The 17,809-nt window shown below is 41.6% G+C and overlaps 1 protein-coding gene across 5 annotated transcripts in view; it reads left to right on the top strand.

Moving 5' to 3' along the window:
* LOC145401373 (uncharacterized) overlaps positions 1-17,153 on the top strand; it is a 253,052-nt gene extending 235,899 nt beyond the window's left edge. For 3 of the 5 annotated variants that reach the window (XM_080273703.1, XM_080273699.1, XM_080273701.1), the window contains 4 exons: positions 828-1,001; positions 6,144-6,434; positions 13,406-13,511; positions 16,182-17,153. In XM_080273703.1, coding sequence (XP_080129829.1) covers positions 828-1,001; positions 6,144-6,434; positions 13,406-13,509 — 569 coding nt within the window. In that variant the 3' untranslated portion in view covers positions 13,510-13,511; positions 16,182-17,153. The remainder of the gene's footprint in view (positions 1-827; positions 1,002-6,143; positions 6,435-13,405; positions 13,512-16,181) is intronic. The other 2 variants (XM_080273700.1, XM_080273704.1) reach the window with 2 other exon arrangements.
* The last annotated feature ends 656 nt before the right edge of the window (positions 17,154-17,809 follow it).

Below are 17,809 nucleotides of genomic sequence, written 5' to 3'. Positions count from 1 at the left end.
CTCCTCATCAGTAAAATCTCACCCCTTTTTCCTCACCTTCGTTACATCTTGGTAAGTATCACTCCTTCCCCTTTCAGCCTGCACCCCATCTTCTCTCCCCTCGCTGTCTCTTGGTATGGCTCCCATCTTGCTTCTTTATTAGCACCCAGTCTGTTTTGTACAGAATCTGTATGCCGCATTTCTCACGCCATTCCCCTCATTGACTTTTGTCACCTTCAGTCACCATACGTTTACCTATTTCTCCCCCTCCAGTCCCTCAAGTCATCCTCCTCAGTCTCCTTTCATCCCCCTATCCCTTCTCCCTCATTCTGCACGAGCTTTTAATAATGCCACCATCAGTCAGTACCGTAGCCTACTTCTGCTTCACTCGCCAGCAGATACCTCACAAGACAATATCGGATATCCTATTCCACCAGAAAGTTACTCTTCCATCAGACAGTTATTAACACAAACAAACGGTTAGCACTTAGCTTTCACTTCACACATCGGGGATTTCGAACTTCTGAAGCGAGACCCTAAATCACTTGCGTTCTTAATTCTTTCGGATTGTTCCGCAAAAGCTCCTGCTCCTGGTGCCCTGGTGCAGTGTACAGGAGTTTTAATGCACTTTTACCTTCTTGACGGTATGTGATGTCACACTCCTGATGCCTAGATAGCTCCGGGAATAGTTAATGTGCCAGTTGTACCAGGTTCAGTGGAGAGATCTATGTGTAGCTGCCAGTTCCAACAGATTTACTGGACTAAAGTAGGCCTTGCATACAGTTCGAACCAGTTTCAAGGTACTGATACCTTGTACACTTTAAGTGACTTGCTGGCTCCCCTCACAGGCAGCAGCGGAGGCCTGACGCCCCTCACTCCCATCACTATGGAAGACGTGAAGCCGGTACTGGCTGCCCCCTCAGTCCTCGACACCACAGCCTCCCAGTACCAGCAGGACGAGCCCACCGAGCAGGCCACGGCAGGAGGGGCACGGAACAGCTGGCTATCTCTTCTGCCCTCAGGTTCTCATCATGCTCCTTCTTCGTTAGGCATACTCATGTAATATGGGTGTGGGTGGGAGGGATAACACAGGAGAGATCTTACCCTTCGACCTCGTGACGTATTTGTTATTTTATTCTTGCTATTCCAAATGATTTATTCGCTTTAGGATAGACTTTACGAACTTAAGGAGATAGATATATATCCATTATAAACCCTTCAGTACCAGTGGGCTCTTCTGTGCTTAGTGAAATCGAGTGGTAGTGGCAAGGATAAACTACGTAATACGTCATCGTAGTGAACAAGTCAACACTGTCGCAGCGATGACGTTGTTTATCTATTGTTCTTGATGCCTCCTGATGATTTGCATGGTCCAGGAGAACTTCTCATGATTTTCTTGGCCTAGGAGAAATTTTTGTGAACTTGAGAGTCAGAGGTTTCATTAGCGCATTAACTAAACGAGATCTCCCATACGAGGAATGATATAGTCTGGAATAGCAAGAATATAATACAGAAAGACGTCATCTAAGTGAAGGGGGGTTACAAAGACAAGATACCACAATTTCTGGGAGATATAGCAAGGGTGTATAATACAGGATGAATTATTAGCAACATTTCTTGACCCATATTCTCGTTGGCATGACTTCGTAGCACCTCTTCCTTACCGACTTTTTTTTTTTTTTTTTTTTTTTTTTGCCCCCTATGCACTTTAGCATTCTCTTGTATATAATACCAGTGTCGACACAGATGTCGTCAGTAACTTAATCCTACAAGTAGATATTAATACATAATATGCAAAGTAAAGACTGAGGAGGCGGGGCTGAAAAATCTACCAAGCCAAAGATAACACGGTTTATTGCTGCCACTGTCCTTCATTCTTGGGCCGTAGTCTCGTTGGTAAGGAGATTTCGTAACACTTCTTCTTCTGCGACTTATTCTGCCTCCAACACCTTAATATTCTCTTTAATGCTACACATGCAAAATACAGTGATGTGTTAAATATATACCGTATATAACGTACAAGAGAATATCAAGGTGCAACTTACAAATGATGGCTAAGAAAGACGTGCTGCGATGCCTTGTGTGTCAGCGTGAATACGACTGTTGGTCATCAGGAGCAACACAACACATTTGCTCGTTAAGAAGGCTTGGTGGGTATATGCTCGGCGCTTGTTTATGACATTTAACACATGCATAATTACTTTTAACATTACGCCATTACATTTGGCAGTAGCGGTATTACTTTTAACATGTTCATCGTTGTATTTAAATCCGACAATTTTGATTAACATGCTCATTAAACTTAGCATTTACATCAGTCACATAATTGCAGTTAACATTTGCATCACAGCATTTAACATTTACAGCATCACATTTTACATTTGTATTATATATATATATATATATATATATATATATATATATATATATATATATATATATATATATATATATATATATATATATATACACACGTATAGCTACTCGTAAGTGTCACTCATTACAACAGATAATATTTTAACAAACAAGTATTAATTGCCTGGGGTTGTCACACACACACACACACACACACACACACACATTTATTAGACTATACACACCACACACCGTCCCTGCCACACATCATCCACACCTCACAGCATGAATTATGTACTGTACACCACACATTATCCACATCACATACTAAGCTACACCATCCGTACCACATATCATCCATATCACATCCACACCACACCAAGCCCCATCCACACCACACCACACCACACCACACAACATTCACATTACTCACAGCCGCTAACCTAACCGTGACCCTAAGACTAACAATGGATTCAACTGACATGGTGATCAGGTGACTAGACTGTTCGACCTCACCCCCACCACCCCTCCCTCCCTGCCTCCCTCCCTCCTTTGACCAAGGCCACGTAGAATACTTCGATGGGCTTGCCCTGACCCTTCCAGCCCCACACCCTCTCCACTCCACACCACTCCCTGCTTCCCTATCCCTCTCCTCCGTTCCACACACCCCACCTTTGCAATTAATGCTTTTTCCACTTGCACTTCTCTTCCCTTTTTCCACTCCCCGCCATCCACCCTTCCACCTAGTGCTTCTTCCACTAATGCCGCACCCCTGACCTCTTCTTCCCCTCATTTTAAATCCTAGCTTCCGCCCATCCATTTTTGCTTGTAGTCTAACCCGTGTAGCCACCAGCATGACATTATAGCTTTGTCCATCTCTTTGTTGATGTTATGGTTAATAACCCTTCGTTTGCTAAGATCTCTCTCAGCTAAACGAAATAGTCAGCCTGTCCTGAGTGATCCAGTAGCAGTGATAGTTTTTTTTTTTTTTTTAATGAGTGCAGGAATGTGTCTGCTTGTCTTATCTTAACCCCTTCAGTACGATGACCTCTTTTATTTTTCTGATTTCTGCTTCCTCTGGATGGTTACATTCAGTGTACGGGAATCTCTCATACTAAGGGGTGAGAAATTGTCTACTATAATCTCTTCAATGTGAGAGAGTATTATTCCTGAGCAGTATTTAATTATCAATTTGTATCAAGAATCAAACATAAACGTAGAGGGGTCTACCAGTATCGAAGTCTTAGTATTCATTTCTTTTCCCGTCAGACCTTTCATTCAGTCTTTAATGGATATATCTCGTTGTGAAGGGTTAAAAGATCACTGTTATATCCCTGAGTGCGAAAGGTCCTGCCAATCTAATGTAAAATTCTTGTGCGGTAGCTGGATTAGAAAATTAAAAACAAATAAATAATAATAATAATGATATAAACAGACATCGTACTGAAGGGGTACATGTTATGCTTTAGGTAGTCTGCCGTGATGATATTTATGTGGCACAGCTGATTCACCTGCACCTGTCACATTTAGCATAGCCTTAGCATTCACCATATAGGCGTAGAATCACCTAGCCATAGCATCACCGCCCAGCCCGTATGTCACAACTGTATAGCACGTTAAGCCCCCCAGCACGAGTTTAGGGTGTCTCACATCAGAAGCTACGCGACCCACACTACCTATGCGTGCAGCTGCGTCTTTGAACTGAGACTAAACCTATTTAATGAGGTATCTTCCACCAGACCCTAGGCTGCACAGCTTACCTAGCTTAGCCTCTGGTGTGAACTACCTCACAAAGTTCAGTTACAGTTCAGAGACTTGTGGTACACATACGTAGCGTGGCTCTTGTAGCTTTTCATGCAACAGCCTTTAGAGGGGCCGTGTTCTGTAAGGCTGAGGAGGCTCCCTTCCACCTTATTCTTTACCAGTTTGCTTCTTGTATATAAAGCACGTTAATATTCTCTTGAATGTTATTTATAAAAACGTTTGCATCTAAAAAAAAAAAAAAAAAGCATGGGTAACACAACAGTAAATGTCAAGTGCTACATGCAAAATAAATCGCTGAGGAGGTGCTGGGGAACCTCCAAGTTCACGAGAATAAGGCCCTGGGTCTTGATTCACAAGCTTACTTTCGGTTTCCTGTCGTAACTAAGATTTGTATTAAGAGGAAGGACAAGACAAAGAAAATACAGAATCTTTCGTTGTCTTGTCGTCTTTCTAGTTATGAGAGGAAAAGGACAGTAAGGCATTTTGTGAGTTTCATCCCAGAAATTTTTGCTGACATAAACACCGTAGCGTGGCCTCACCTCTGCGCCTTCTTCAGTATGTATAACCAAACAGCACGCTTGCCCTTAGCCGACCTGGTGCAAAATTGGAGCATTCTCTCTGTAATGACTAAAATACCATTAAAATCTTTAACCCCTTCACAACGATGGCGCCTTTTTATTGTATTCTTGGAACCTCAGGGCGGCTCTGTTCAGCTCTGGAGTGACCTGTCCAAGTGATAGGTAGGTTAGATATAGCCTCTATTAACTCCATCACTCGAGGGAAGTATCGCCGTTTCCTAAGTTGCCTAATAGTGTGATGTTAGCTAGAAAATAATAAAGAAAAGCGTCCGTGGGCTAAAGGTATTAATGTGAGAATAGAGAAGGACCCTTAAATTGTAATTACATAAGTTCATAGTCATGGACGTAAACCCTTTAATATGATGGCGTATTTTGTAGTTCATTCTTGCTCTTACTGGTCGATTTTACTCAGTTTGCCTGAAGTAGTGAAGTGATTAGTGATTAATCAGGGTTGTATACAATCATTCTTAATCGGAGTGTCACTCCTAAGCTAAATAAAATCGCCTGTCTGGTAGTAAGAAAGGAATAAATACATGTTGGGGCTGAAAGTATTAAAAGTGAGTGTGAGATGAGGCCTACCCACCTACCGTGTTTATGCTGTCTCTGCGGGTCGTATAATAATCTCGTCAGCTCAGCAGGCTCGTGGCACTTCTGCCTTGCCAGTTCATGTCTGTATCATGATACTGGGCCGTAATTTCGAGGGCGTATGAGAATCTCTAACACCTCTTCCTTAGCGATATTGCCTGTTTCACATTTATTGTCTTTTGTAAGCATTTTACATTAGTTTAATGCCGACATCATTGGCATGAATAAGTTACCAGAGGCTGTCAGCGTGCCATACTGAAAAGAAAAAAGGAACAAGAAAAAAAGAGAAGAAATTGTAAGGAGCAGGTGCTAGAAGATCAAGCCACGAGAATGCGACCTATTGTGTATCCTAGGTGGAGCTGACATGGGCTGACAAGTGCCATATACTTGTTGCCATTAGAGGCTTACTGGAACCTCTTCCATACAACTTTATTTCTGCATGAATTCATCCCTTCACTACGATGACGTACCTGTTTAAGCACTTTATACTCACCACCTTCAGACGACTTTGTCGGCTGAAGACTTCGAACTGGAGGGGTCAGATATAGCCTTCACTAACTCCTTCAGTACGAAAGGTTTTACCAAGCTGAATACAAGCGTCTGGAGTTAATAAGGATAAACTAAGAACGTCACCGTACTGAAAGGATTAATGTAACGCGATAAATAAATTGCTAAGGAAGAGGTGTTAGAAGAAGATATAAATAACAATGAAGAGAATAATACGATATAACATGCAAAATAAATCACAAAAGATGAGTTGTAAGAAAGCCTGCTAAGCCTACGAGAATATGGCCGATGGTGGTATTGTGAGAGCCGCACCCACCCAACACGTGTGAGTGTGTAGAGGCGGAGGGGCTGACGCAGGTGTTATCTGCACGTCAGGAGGCTCGGGCTACACCTCCTGCAGTAGCCAGTACACGTCATCTCCCCCGAGCGAGAGTGTGGCGCCCCTTGACAACCTGGTAGTGGCCCCTTGCTCCTCGCCCCTCAAGGCTGACACCCCGTGCACCACCGCCCTCACAGTCCTCCAGCCCGCCTCTCACGCCCACGCTGCTACCCACGCGCACGCACCCACGCACGCCACGCATGCCTCTGTACCCATGCACGCACATGTAGCGGCCACCCCTCCTGAACCCACCTATACTACTCTCCCGCCCATCACACACTACTCAGGTAAGTCTGCTCGCAGTAGCCCAGTGGCACCTGCACTGCACACTCACAATCCTGATTTACATCAGACTTACGGTTGGTTCCCTGTTATAGCTAAAATTTGCTTCTGCAGGAACGAAAAGAAAAAGGAGAATACGGAATTTTCCACTATCCTTTGTTCCTTTGTTTTCTTTTAAAACAAACCTTAATTGCAATGATTAGTTATTGTCACGAAAGACAAGGGGAATATAGAACCTGCGTATAGCCTACCTGATTCTTCAAGCGAAAAGTAATTTTTATTGCGACAGGGAACTTGCCGTAAATTTGCTTGTTAATCAGCATCATGTAATGATAGTGACTGCACCCTAAGGTAGTCTTTTTGCCTGTATAACCTATGTTATCCCTCCCCCCCGTACCTTTCCTCTCCTCCACTCCCCCGTCTCCCTCCCACTCTCCTTTCATCTATAACCCCGGCCTTCCCTTCCTCTGTTGACCCCTCATCATCATCACCTGTCTGGCATTACAACCTGGGGCCTGAGTCACCGTTTATTAACATCTTTCACAGATTTTTTGCCTTAAAAGAACATCTGAGCAACGAGGGAAATCACAAGCATCGTAAGCTAACTGTTTTTGTCTTATCCTTCCAGGACGCAGATTCATGAACTGTAGTGTTCTGGCTCCCAGCCGATGAAATGATTCAGTTTAGGAATGGTTTCTTGTCCTCTGCTGACTAAGACAACGACGTATTGACTGAAACAAGACACGCTGACTGAAATAAAGACACCGACTGAAACAGGGAATAATGAAACAAGGACACAACGCCTGAAACAGACACATTGAAACATCGTAGCTAGAACAAGAACTCTGATTGAAACAAAAATACACTAAGACAACACGCATTGAATGAAACAAGGATACACTGTCTGAAACAGACACATTGGCTTAAAACACACTGTCTGAAACAAAGACACAATGAAACAAGACACATTGGTTGAAACAGTACACCTTGACTGAAACAGGACAAATTGAAACGGACACATTAATTGAATCATGCTAGCCGAAACAAACATATTGGCTGGAACCAAAAAAACAGTGACTGAAACAAGATGCAGTGAATGAAACATACTGACTGATTCAGAGGCACAGTGACTGAAACAATCACACCGACAGAAACATACGGATTGAAGCAAAGACACACTGACTGAAACAGATGTATTGGCTGAAACATACTGACTGAAACTAATGCAGAGAGAGAATCAGACTAAAGCAAACACTTTAATTCTGATTAAAACATGCTGAGTGAAACGAAGATACACTGAAACATACCCACTGCTTGACATTAGACACAATGGCAGAATACTGATTGGAACACCATCCTAGGGTCGGATTCGCGCCAGATTAGGGACTGTTTAGCACTTTTCCCTTACCAGGCTGTCTCTTCCCAGCGATAACATATTAAACACCTGTTTTCGATTACACATTTTCCTTTTTCATTCTTTTTATCTCCAGACCGCTTTATTCAACTCTGCTGTGACCCTTATAACTGGAGTGGTTGGATGAAGCCCCATTTTATCCCTTCCCTGCAAGAAGTCTTTCCCCAGCTGAATAAATCTTTCAGGCGACAGCAAGAATAAAAAGAAAATTACGTCCCCAATCTGAAAGGGATAATAATCATATGTAAAGTACGAGTATTTATGAACTCGTAGTCAGTGTTAAAATTATAGCTTTACGTAACCAAACATACCAGTGAAGTGTCCCCTTCACAACGATTATACGTTAATTGTATCAGTTCAAGAGATTTCGAATTAATTGAAAGGTGCAGACGCTTCCATTAACTACTTTTCAATGAAGAAGTTCTCCCTAGCTAAATAAAATCCCCTGGCGTTGGCAGAGCTTAAAAAAATGTTCGTGGATTGAAGGGGTTATTATAAAATATGCAAAATAAGGCGCTAAGCAAGATGCGCAAGGAAGCCTCCGAAACTGACGAGAATACAGTCTCATGTCAGTCCGCCACTCTCTACAGAACGCCTTTCTGGTTGCATGCGGATGAATGTCTTCGCCACCCCTCTGAGTACAGTACCTTCCATAACGTGCGGAAATAACTGACGTGGCCATAACTATTTGTCTAATAAATAGCCTTAGGTCATTGCATCATGGTTAGCCGAGATCCGTACTGCATGGGTTTCAGTGGCTCATCTTGTTGCCTTTTATAGATGCACGGATTAAGCACGCGTAACTCTCCAAAACCTGAAAACTTGCCACTCAGAACCAAGGTTCCATCAGTCCCATGAGGCATTTTCTGTTTATTCTAGCTACCACCAGATGAGATTTATTTACCTTGGGAAGAATCACTTGTGGTGAAGGGGTTAATTAAGGCTATACCTAACCCATTTAGTTCGAAAAGTCTCTCAAAAACTAAATAAATTTCTCTGGAGACAGCAAGAATAAAAAAGAATTTATTCATAGTGTTAATTAACTCAACCTAGTCATGAAGCATTGTAACTGTGACTCAGCACTCGAACCCATTTGTACCAACATGGTGCTTGGCCTTTTTTTTTTTTTTTTTTTTTTTTTTTTTTCAGAATATGGAAGATCCGCGGATCTCCATCACCGTCCGTGGAGGTGTCGACGTTGTTTCAATTGTTCGCCTTTCAGAGGAGTGGCATAGTTAACTGTAGCAGCGGCAGGATATTTCATTCTCTCGGTGATACTGTTAACCACTCCAGTAGATGCTCCCGCAGCTAAAAATAGTGGCATGACCGAAGCAAAAACAAAATAATAAGGCGTCATTATGCTACGAAGACTAGCGAAGTATTGATTCTAGAACATGATAGAAGGATAGCAAAGGGCTGTCTGTTACCAAGTATCCTCTGTTTCTAACTCCGTCACTACGAAAGACCTCTCATAGGCCTCGCCTAAGTTAAAATTATCGTCTGAGGGTAACAAGAGTTCAAAAAGAGGGGTGGGTGTCATTGTGCTGTAGTGGTTACAGAGACTTTATAACCCTTTCACAAGACGTCTCCAGTAAACTGAATACAACTGTTTGTCGGTAGCAAGAACAAAATGGAGACGTAATCGTACTGAAGGTTCCAGCTAACTGACTGAAGGTGTTTATATATTTCCAGTTTTTAACGGCTGTTTATTGGAGGAAAAAAAAATTGATAATTAATCAATTTAGTTTGTCTACCATGTTTTAGAGCGCATTCATCACCCAAGTACAGCATCCAAACACACTTCATGGGCGTCATTAATGGGACCAATGTGAGCACTGGATGGGATCAGCCTGCATGTCACGTTTCACAGCACGTCCTTAGTAAAATGCAGTGATACAGTAGAAAGCAAACACACTTTTCTCCCATCGTGATTTCCCAAGATGACCATTAGAAAATTAATCAATGGTTACACCTTCGCCATATTTGTCTTAACCCTTTGGTACGTTGGCTTCTCTTCGTCTGGTGTCGTATGCACGGAGTGACTTATGCTGGAAGTTACCGTTCCGCTCAGTGCGCATGCGCCGAGTGCCCTGTTTAGTTGCTGGTTGAAAGTATCCGCATGATATATCAGTATTGTGCCATTTATCAACAACATTTTATGAAATATATGTGTCAGGGTAACAGTTGGACGTCTTATCACCCTATAGGAAACTATAGGTCGATATATAGATATATATAAATAAATTTACACATGTTTGTTACAGGCAGATTGTGAAATCGGTCATTTCGTGAATTAAGGTTAGTTTTATTTTGGTTTACTTTGGTTAGGTTGATCTAGGATAAGGTTAGGTTAGGTTAAGTTAGGTTAGGTTTGGTTAGGTTAGATTAATTTAGGCTAAATAGAGAAGGGAACGGTAACTTCCTGCATAAAGTCAGTCCGTGCATATTACACCAGAAAACTGGTCTGGTATTAGCTGGAATAAAGTAAAATGTTCTTAATTTTTGACAACATTAAATAAAGTCGTTTTCAAGTTTTCTCCTCGGATAGATACTGAACTGGATAAAATCGTCTGGCCTTTGATGTAGCAAATGGCAAATTTTATATTGAACAGAAAGAGAATTAAGAGTAATATCGTTTGTTATCCTGTCTCCTAATATCAGAGCAGAAATACTTCATACCTTTTATATAATCTGCTGCAGCCCTAGCCTTCGCAGCATAATCATCATCATCTTCATCATCATCATCATCACCATCACATTTCTCACCAGTACATGAGGGGAGGAGGATCCATGCAGAAATGGGGATAGGAAACATTAGCAGAACTATTACCACAGTGCTCATTAAAATGAACACTGTGGTAATATATAAAGCTGTGATAATATATAAAGCTGTAGGCAAATACCTCTACCCCATTCAGTACGATGACTTTTTTTTTCTACCGATCAGATAATCATATTGAGCTTAGCTGAGATCCTTTGTAATGCTGGGGTTAGAATTTCTGTTTTCATCAATACGTTCGGTACGATGACATCTTTATTTTTGGCTTGCTACTGCCTTACTTATTTGTTCAGCGTAGGAGAATCCGTTGTGAAGTGGTTTGAGATAATTAGGCTACGTCATTTACTGTTAATTGAGCCGAAGTGCGATGTCACGTAACCATGACAACCGCATGCTGGTTCTAAAGAACAAACATAGCAGACGATGCCGTTTCTCCCCTAACACCAAAGAAAAAGGCGTTGATACGCAATAAAATGGTTCATTGCTTGGTTCCAGATTGTCATCACCAGCCTGGTGCTTTAGATTATAGTTTCCTTTCGCTTTCTGGCAGGTGAAAACGAAAATAAAGGTGAGAGAAGGTAATACGTAGAGCCAACAGAATTTTACGCCTACTTGATAACAGCACGATGCAGCTGTCATTGCAGAGGTGGTAGGAACTGTGAACTAACCTGGTTGATTAAAGTAAGACAACATAAAGAAACAAGAAATTTTGTACAGGATGAGGAAACAAATGCATAGTCAAGTGAACGTGAAACAGGTCCTAGTAATGTTCAACCTGTAAACCCTGCTTCAGTCAAAAAATATTATCTTCCAGGCCGAGTTTTAACAAAATTGAAGAGAGGGAGCTTGGGTCTTACAATTCTGAAATGGTATATCAGAGATATAATATTCAGTCAAGAATGCATGATGTACACAACATTATGACGAAGACTTCTATATTTAGTACACTTGTGAGAGAGATGCAGAGATTCTGGTACAGTAAACTGGTTTGCAGACGAAGTTGAACTAGTCACTTTAGAGGACCAAAACTTAATATATATATGAAGGTTCGCCAGACCTATACTACCCTTCCCTTGGCTAAACAGTTTCACAGTAGTACAACAACTGTGAAAAATTTCATTGCAATAATGCATGTCTTCACCATCTGCCGTTTGAAGAAGAAAGAGCTTAACACCTCATGCCGTTTTTTTTATATTTTATTTAAAGTGTAGAGTCGGTATACATTGCACAGACACTGAAACTGCTATTCCATCCAGGACGACTTGTCAAAGGCTAACGTTCCAGCATGTCGGGGAGAAGTATGAATTCATTCAAAGTTCTCTTCTGAGTCGCACCAAATGATTTGTGCAGTTATGTTAGTACTGTACTCTGTACAATACCCTGGATCAACATCTGGAAAAGCAGTTACGAAAAGATCAGGAATACTTTCACATTCTGTTGCTGGGAATATCATTTTAGCCCCCCCCCCTTTTTTTTTCTTAATTCGACATAGTACCTGAAAATGTCTTTGAAACTGATCTTTCATTCCACAGTAAAGAATAGTTTAGTGTCAAGAAAATAAAAATTGTGAAAAGAATTCCAGGGCGTAGAAACCACACAATCAGGGGAAATTTATGCTAGAAAGAGAGATACTGAAATACAGTAAATACTAGCATGTCTCAGGTGCTGTAAAAATCTAAGTAATACTGTATTCAAAACTTTTATACCCTTTAAAGTATAATTCAGTACCAATGATAGCCTTGACTAAAACAATCATCCATCACAATATTACCTACCACTAATCCTAACCCAACCACACTAAAGTAACCTAGCTGACTGATCCAGACTACCTCTGGACTTAACCTAACCACATCAGAATTTGATCTGACTAACCGACTGCTACCTGACCTAACTATATCAGCTTCTGACCTGACCTTACTTACTGTAGCTTTGCCTGCGAAGTAAACCCAGGAGAACCTATACAACTTGAAGCAATAGTAGATGAACCTAAAATTAGCAACTGAACATACAGTGTATAGACAGCAGTGTGACCCAGTGAACATACAGTAGTGGGAAAAATAATATAAGTTTTAGCAGTTAAAAAGATAACTGATAATACAGTATCTGCTATGCTGATGGAGTTATTGCTGAACGTAGGATTTTCTTTCATATTTATCTTATGCTGTGTTCAAGTGTGCTGTCTATGTGATACAGAACCAAAGTACAGCACTTCTCATCAGATTATAGAGTACAGTATATTCACCGACACTAGCTTTGCAAGTTAGAAAAACACAATGGCTGCATAAAGAACCATTATTTCTGCTACCAGTGATAAATATTACCATAAGAAACGAAAATGTATTGGGAAAAATTTTGTAACCAAACCTGACAAATTCGGGACACTTTCATGATGCTAACTTTAACACTGCCTAAAATTACACCACGGGTAAGAGAAGCTTCAGATATATACAGTTATTGTGGTTCTCGCATTAATATATTTATTTCCTTCCTCGGAGAAGAAACAAGAGACGATACTGGAAAAACCGCAGTGTCGGATGTTTGCTTAGAACCAGCAGATTGTTGCCATGGTAACATAACGTCCTGCTGTACTATCAGCACTGTTGCCACCATACTACCATCAGTGCCATCGTCATTATCATCATCATCAACGCCACCTCAATTATCACCTTCACAGTCATCACCATAACCACCACCATCACAGTTATCTTCATCACTGTCACCACCACCACCATCACCACCACCTTTACTTCTACAACATCATCATTCATTTTCTTTCCCCTCAGGCACAGCCGCTATGACAGATTACAGCTACTCCTCCCACTACACCCAGTACACCCCGACCTATCCGCCCTACGGCTACGGCACGGGAGGACTCCTTAGTAAGTAACTGTGAGTATGACGCCGCCCCTTCCTTGGTTTCATGTTATTGTGGTTCCTTAGTTCCTCAAACTCCTCAGTTCTTGATGTCTTCCTTTACTTTCTGATTTCTTATTATTTCATACTTCCTCTCGCTCTTGAGTTCATATTATCTCATAGTTCCTCTCGCTCTTGAGTACTTATTATCTCATAGTTCCTCTCGCTCTTGAGTTCTTATTATCATTTAGTTCTTCTAGCTCTTGAGTTCTTATTAGGCTACCTCTTAGTTCCTCTATCTTTTGAGTTCTTAATATCTCTTAATTCCTCCCGAGTTCTTGCTTTTTTTTTTTTTTTTTTTTTTTAGTTCATGTTGATCCTGGGTTCGTATTGTCTTATAGTTCTTAAATCTTAATTCTTATTTCATGCTGCAGTGCTTCAGTTTTATTTTATATATATTTATTTATTTAGGTCCTTCTTCCCCTGATTCTTGTTTTTCTCCTTTAGTTTCTGCTCCTCTCTCTCTCTCTCTCTCTCTCTCTCTCTCTCCCTCTCTCTCTTACGCGCGCTCGCCCCACTGATATCTTGCTGCTCTCAAGTGTTCTTGTCTATTTAGTTCCTGCACAATTTAGTTTTTGATGTCTTTAATTTCCCATTGCGTCTGGTTTCTTTATGTCAATGGATCCTGAGTTCCTAATATCTCTTGATTAACAGCCTCATGAGTTCCTGGTGCCTCTTGACCCTCTGGCTCTAGAGTTCCCGTGTCTCTTAGTTCTCTTTGATCATAAGTTCCTGATGTTTCTTAGTTCCTGTTGCCCTTGAGTTCCTGACACTTCATAGTTCTTGCTGCTCTTGAGTTGCTGTGTCTCTTAGGTCCTGCTGCTCTTAACCCTCCTTAGGTAGACCTGCAGTTTCGTTTACAACTGAGGTACGTACACCTGGGTCTATCACACCCCGCTGTAAAAAAATACTGTAGTGTCACACATGTTTTATATAATAAATTCCTGAATATCCTGCAATGTATTAGATCCTATCAGTTACAAAACTATGTTAATAAGTTTTACTTAATTGAACTCCACATATTAAAAAAAATGAAAAAAATGACAAACTAATTTTTTTTTTCAGTCACCATACACGAAAACAAAGAACACTGTGAGCCTCGCACTTGTGTCACAACTTAAGGGATGGAGGACCTTCATTATGGGCATAGTGGATCCCACACAACATAAAATCAATTTGCAAACTCATAGTGAAAAATTCTCCCCCCTCCTTAGGTACATCTGGGTCTCACAGACCCGACATGCAATTCTGAGTGATATATTGCAAAAACATAGAGAGACACGAAAGTAACCCCCCCCCCTACGCCCTGCATGGGCACAAACAGTTAGGAAGGTATTGAGAAGGACAGGGATCCCAGGCATCTATAAGTTACTGAACTATACCATCGAAAAATTGCCAGGGTCTGTCAGACCCAGGTGTACCTGAGGAGGGTTAAGTTCCTGACGTTTCTGTGTTCGTGTTGCTCACGAGTTCCTGATGCTTCTTAGTTTCTGGTGCTCTTGACTTCCTGGTGCCTCTTAGATCCTGTTTCTATTGAGTCCTCGCTTCCTGAGTTTCCGGTGCCTCGTAGTTCCTCGGCTTCTGAATTCTTGCTCTTCAGTTCCTGCAGCATTTGAATTATGCCGCTCCTGGGTTACCGTTGCTCCGTAAGCCATTGTTGTCTTTCATTTACTATCTCCTATTCATCTTTGCTTCCTGTTGTCCTTCAACTACCAGTATCCCGTTATTCTTTAAATCCTCTTGTTCCTTTACTCTGCAATATAATTGTCTCCTAGATCCTGTTGCTCCATGTAATCTGATGTCATTGCTTTCTAAACGCAAATGTTTCGTCTTCCTGAACTCACGTCAAATGTTTTCTCATAATTTTAATTACGTTTCCTCCTGTGAGCTCTTGTCGTTTCACAAGACCGTATTCTCGGTGGTCGTGTCAGTTTAATACTGCCTCTCACTCGGCGATTTATTTTTCACTTAAAACATTAATATCATCTACTAAAACAGTGATGCAAGCTGTGTCGATACTGAGAAGATATGAATACTAGAAAAAATATATATATATTATGCTGTTATTATATAAACCTCGAAGGGTGAAATGTTACGAAGTTTCTTATACGAAAAGAGGTTGCGGTATAATAGCTACCTTAACTAGATCTGCTGTGATGTATTGCTTACCTTTTGTGTTTCTTGTTGTCACAGGCACTTGTCTTTCCGTCATGGAGAATGACAAAAACCCCTTCAGTACGACGTATCTTCTAAAAAGAATAAATCTGTCTGGCTGTAGAATTAATATTGTAAAAGACATCGTCAAACTGAATCACTGGGCATTGTTTCTGACCGCTTCACTACACAAGGTTACTCTTAAACTGAGTGAAATTATCTGGCGGTAGCAAGAATAACAGAAGTCATGACACTGAAACGATTAAATTCACTCTGGATCTGCAGTGGCTCTAACTCAAGTTACTTCACTGATGTAACCTTGTGATGTACTCTTTCTTTGCTGTATCATAGTTTCGATAAGTCAGGACCTAAAGCATCTTGTTTCGCAAATATTCAGACTTAAGTAGCCAAGTCTGGAGCCTTCAAACTGGTAGCTATAATATGCCCTTCTGTCAGTTGTCCTCCACACTATCAGCCAACTTTGTGTTTCAGGCAGTGACTTCGTCAGTGTAAAGTAGCGGCAGCCTCATCCACGTCACACTTCCTGAGCCGAAGAGCCGATGCCGTGTGGGGCACCACGACACATCCTGTTTCTCATCACCTCTTCACTTTGCCGGGGCACAGCTGGTCTTCTCTGCTTCGTATCTCCCAGCCCCACCCTCAGCCTGCACCACACCTTTACTTTTCACTCCAGCACCGGCCTAGGACACAGCCCGAGTCATCCCGCCACCGATCCTGCTTTACACCAAAGACTACCCGGCGCTGCAAGTGGTCACACTGCCAGTGCTGGGGCTGCAACTGACAAGAGTGGCGGTGGTGGCACGACCAGGTTGTGTACCAGACAAAATCCAGGAGTGGCATTAACTGTTGGTGACCTCGGGTCACTAAAGGTGACCTAGGAACACCAGGCAGTGGCCAGACTCCAGACTACTCAGATGCGGGGTTAGGAGCCTCGCTGTGGGAACTCAGTTACAGTATTACATTGTCGGGAGCCACTAGAGTGAATCACAACTACAGTATTACAGACACTGAGAGCCACTGTGGTGGGACACTTTATCACAGTATTACCAGAGTGTTGGCAGCCAGGCTGCTCCCTCAGGTCACAGTGAGACTGTCAGTTTAGTTGTAATTTGTGCAAAGCCTAAGAGGCACTATACGTTTTAAGTAGGTTGAATGTAGTGGCCTCGTGACCCTCCCACTTGTGCCGCTTTGTCCGAGTGTGGTAGTCGTGTGTAAGTAGTGTGAGTGTGGTCAGTGTTTGATAAAGGCATGAATGTGGTAGCACTCAGTGTGGCAGATGGGTGAGTGTGGTGCCAGTGTGAAACTCACTTGTGCTGCTCTGCGTCTTGGCCTAGCGTCATCTCACCCTACGGCTGTGACCAGTGCAAATGCTTAGAGCAATAGTCATTGTTGATATTGTGTTCTCGGATATTTTTTATATTATGTATTAAACATGGACACTTTTGTATCTTGTCTTATTCCGCCATCTCCATCTGACATTACCCTCTATGCATTGCATGATTAGCTAAGAGTCAAGCATCTGCCACCAGTGGCAGTCTTCGATCTCACCATTCACCCCATGACTGTCACACAGGAAATAAATGAACTACCGGTATCTGCCTTTGGTGTGCAGTACATATGCCATTTCTTTTTGTTTTCATACATAGAAGACCCGTGTATTTAACAGAACTACATTTATCTGTCGTGTTTTTCACTACGACTGTGCACGATAAATCTCAGTCTTGTAAGTCCACATCATTTTCATCACAATCTTCCCTACGTAAGTTAAGGATGGAGTGATATAAAAAAAAAAAAAAAAAAAAAAAAAAGCCCGAAAGGGGAATACTTGTTAAGAACGTGCCCAGGTGAATGGAGCAAACTCGCACATACATACGTACATTTCCTGTACCCACATTCCTGGTTCTACCTCACAGACCTAACCATCTGCGTTTATAGACAAATATATATATAGAAAGACATAAATATAGACAGATGGATAGATATGGAAAAATAGATATTTAGCTAGATACAGATAAACAGACAGATACAATGACAAATATGGATAAACAGACAGATATTTAGATAGATATGGATAAAGACAGACAGAAAGATAGCTATAG

This window comes from Coenobita brevimanus, chromosome 55 (genome assembly GCF_032717465.1).
Source record: "Coenobita brevimanus isolate Jiangsu-jjx chromosome 55, ASM3271746v2, whole genome shotgun sequence".
NCBI classification, from domain to species: Eukaryota; Metazoa; Arthropoda; class Malacostraca; order Decapoda; family Coenobitidae; genus Coenobita; species Coenobita brevimanus.
The sequence above is the reverse complement of the archived record's forward strand: the minus strand, read 5'-3'. Positions and strand labels throughout refer to the sequence as shown.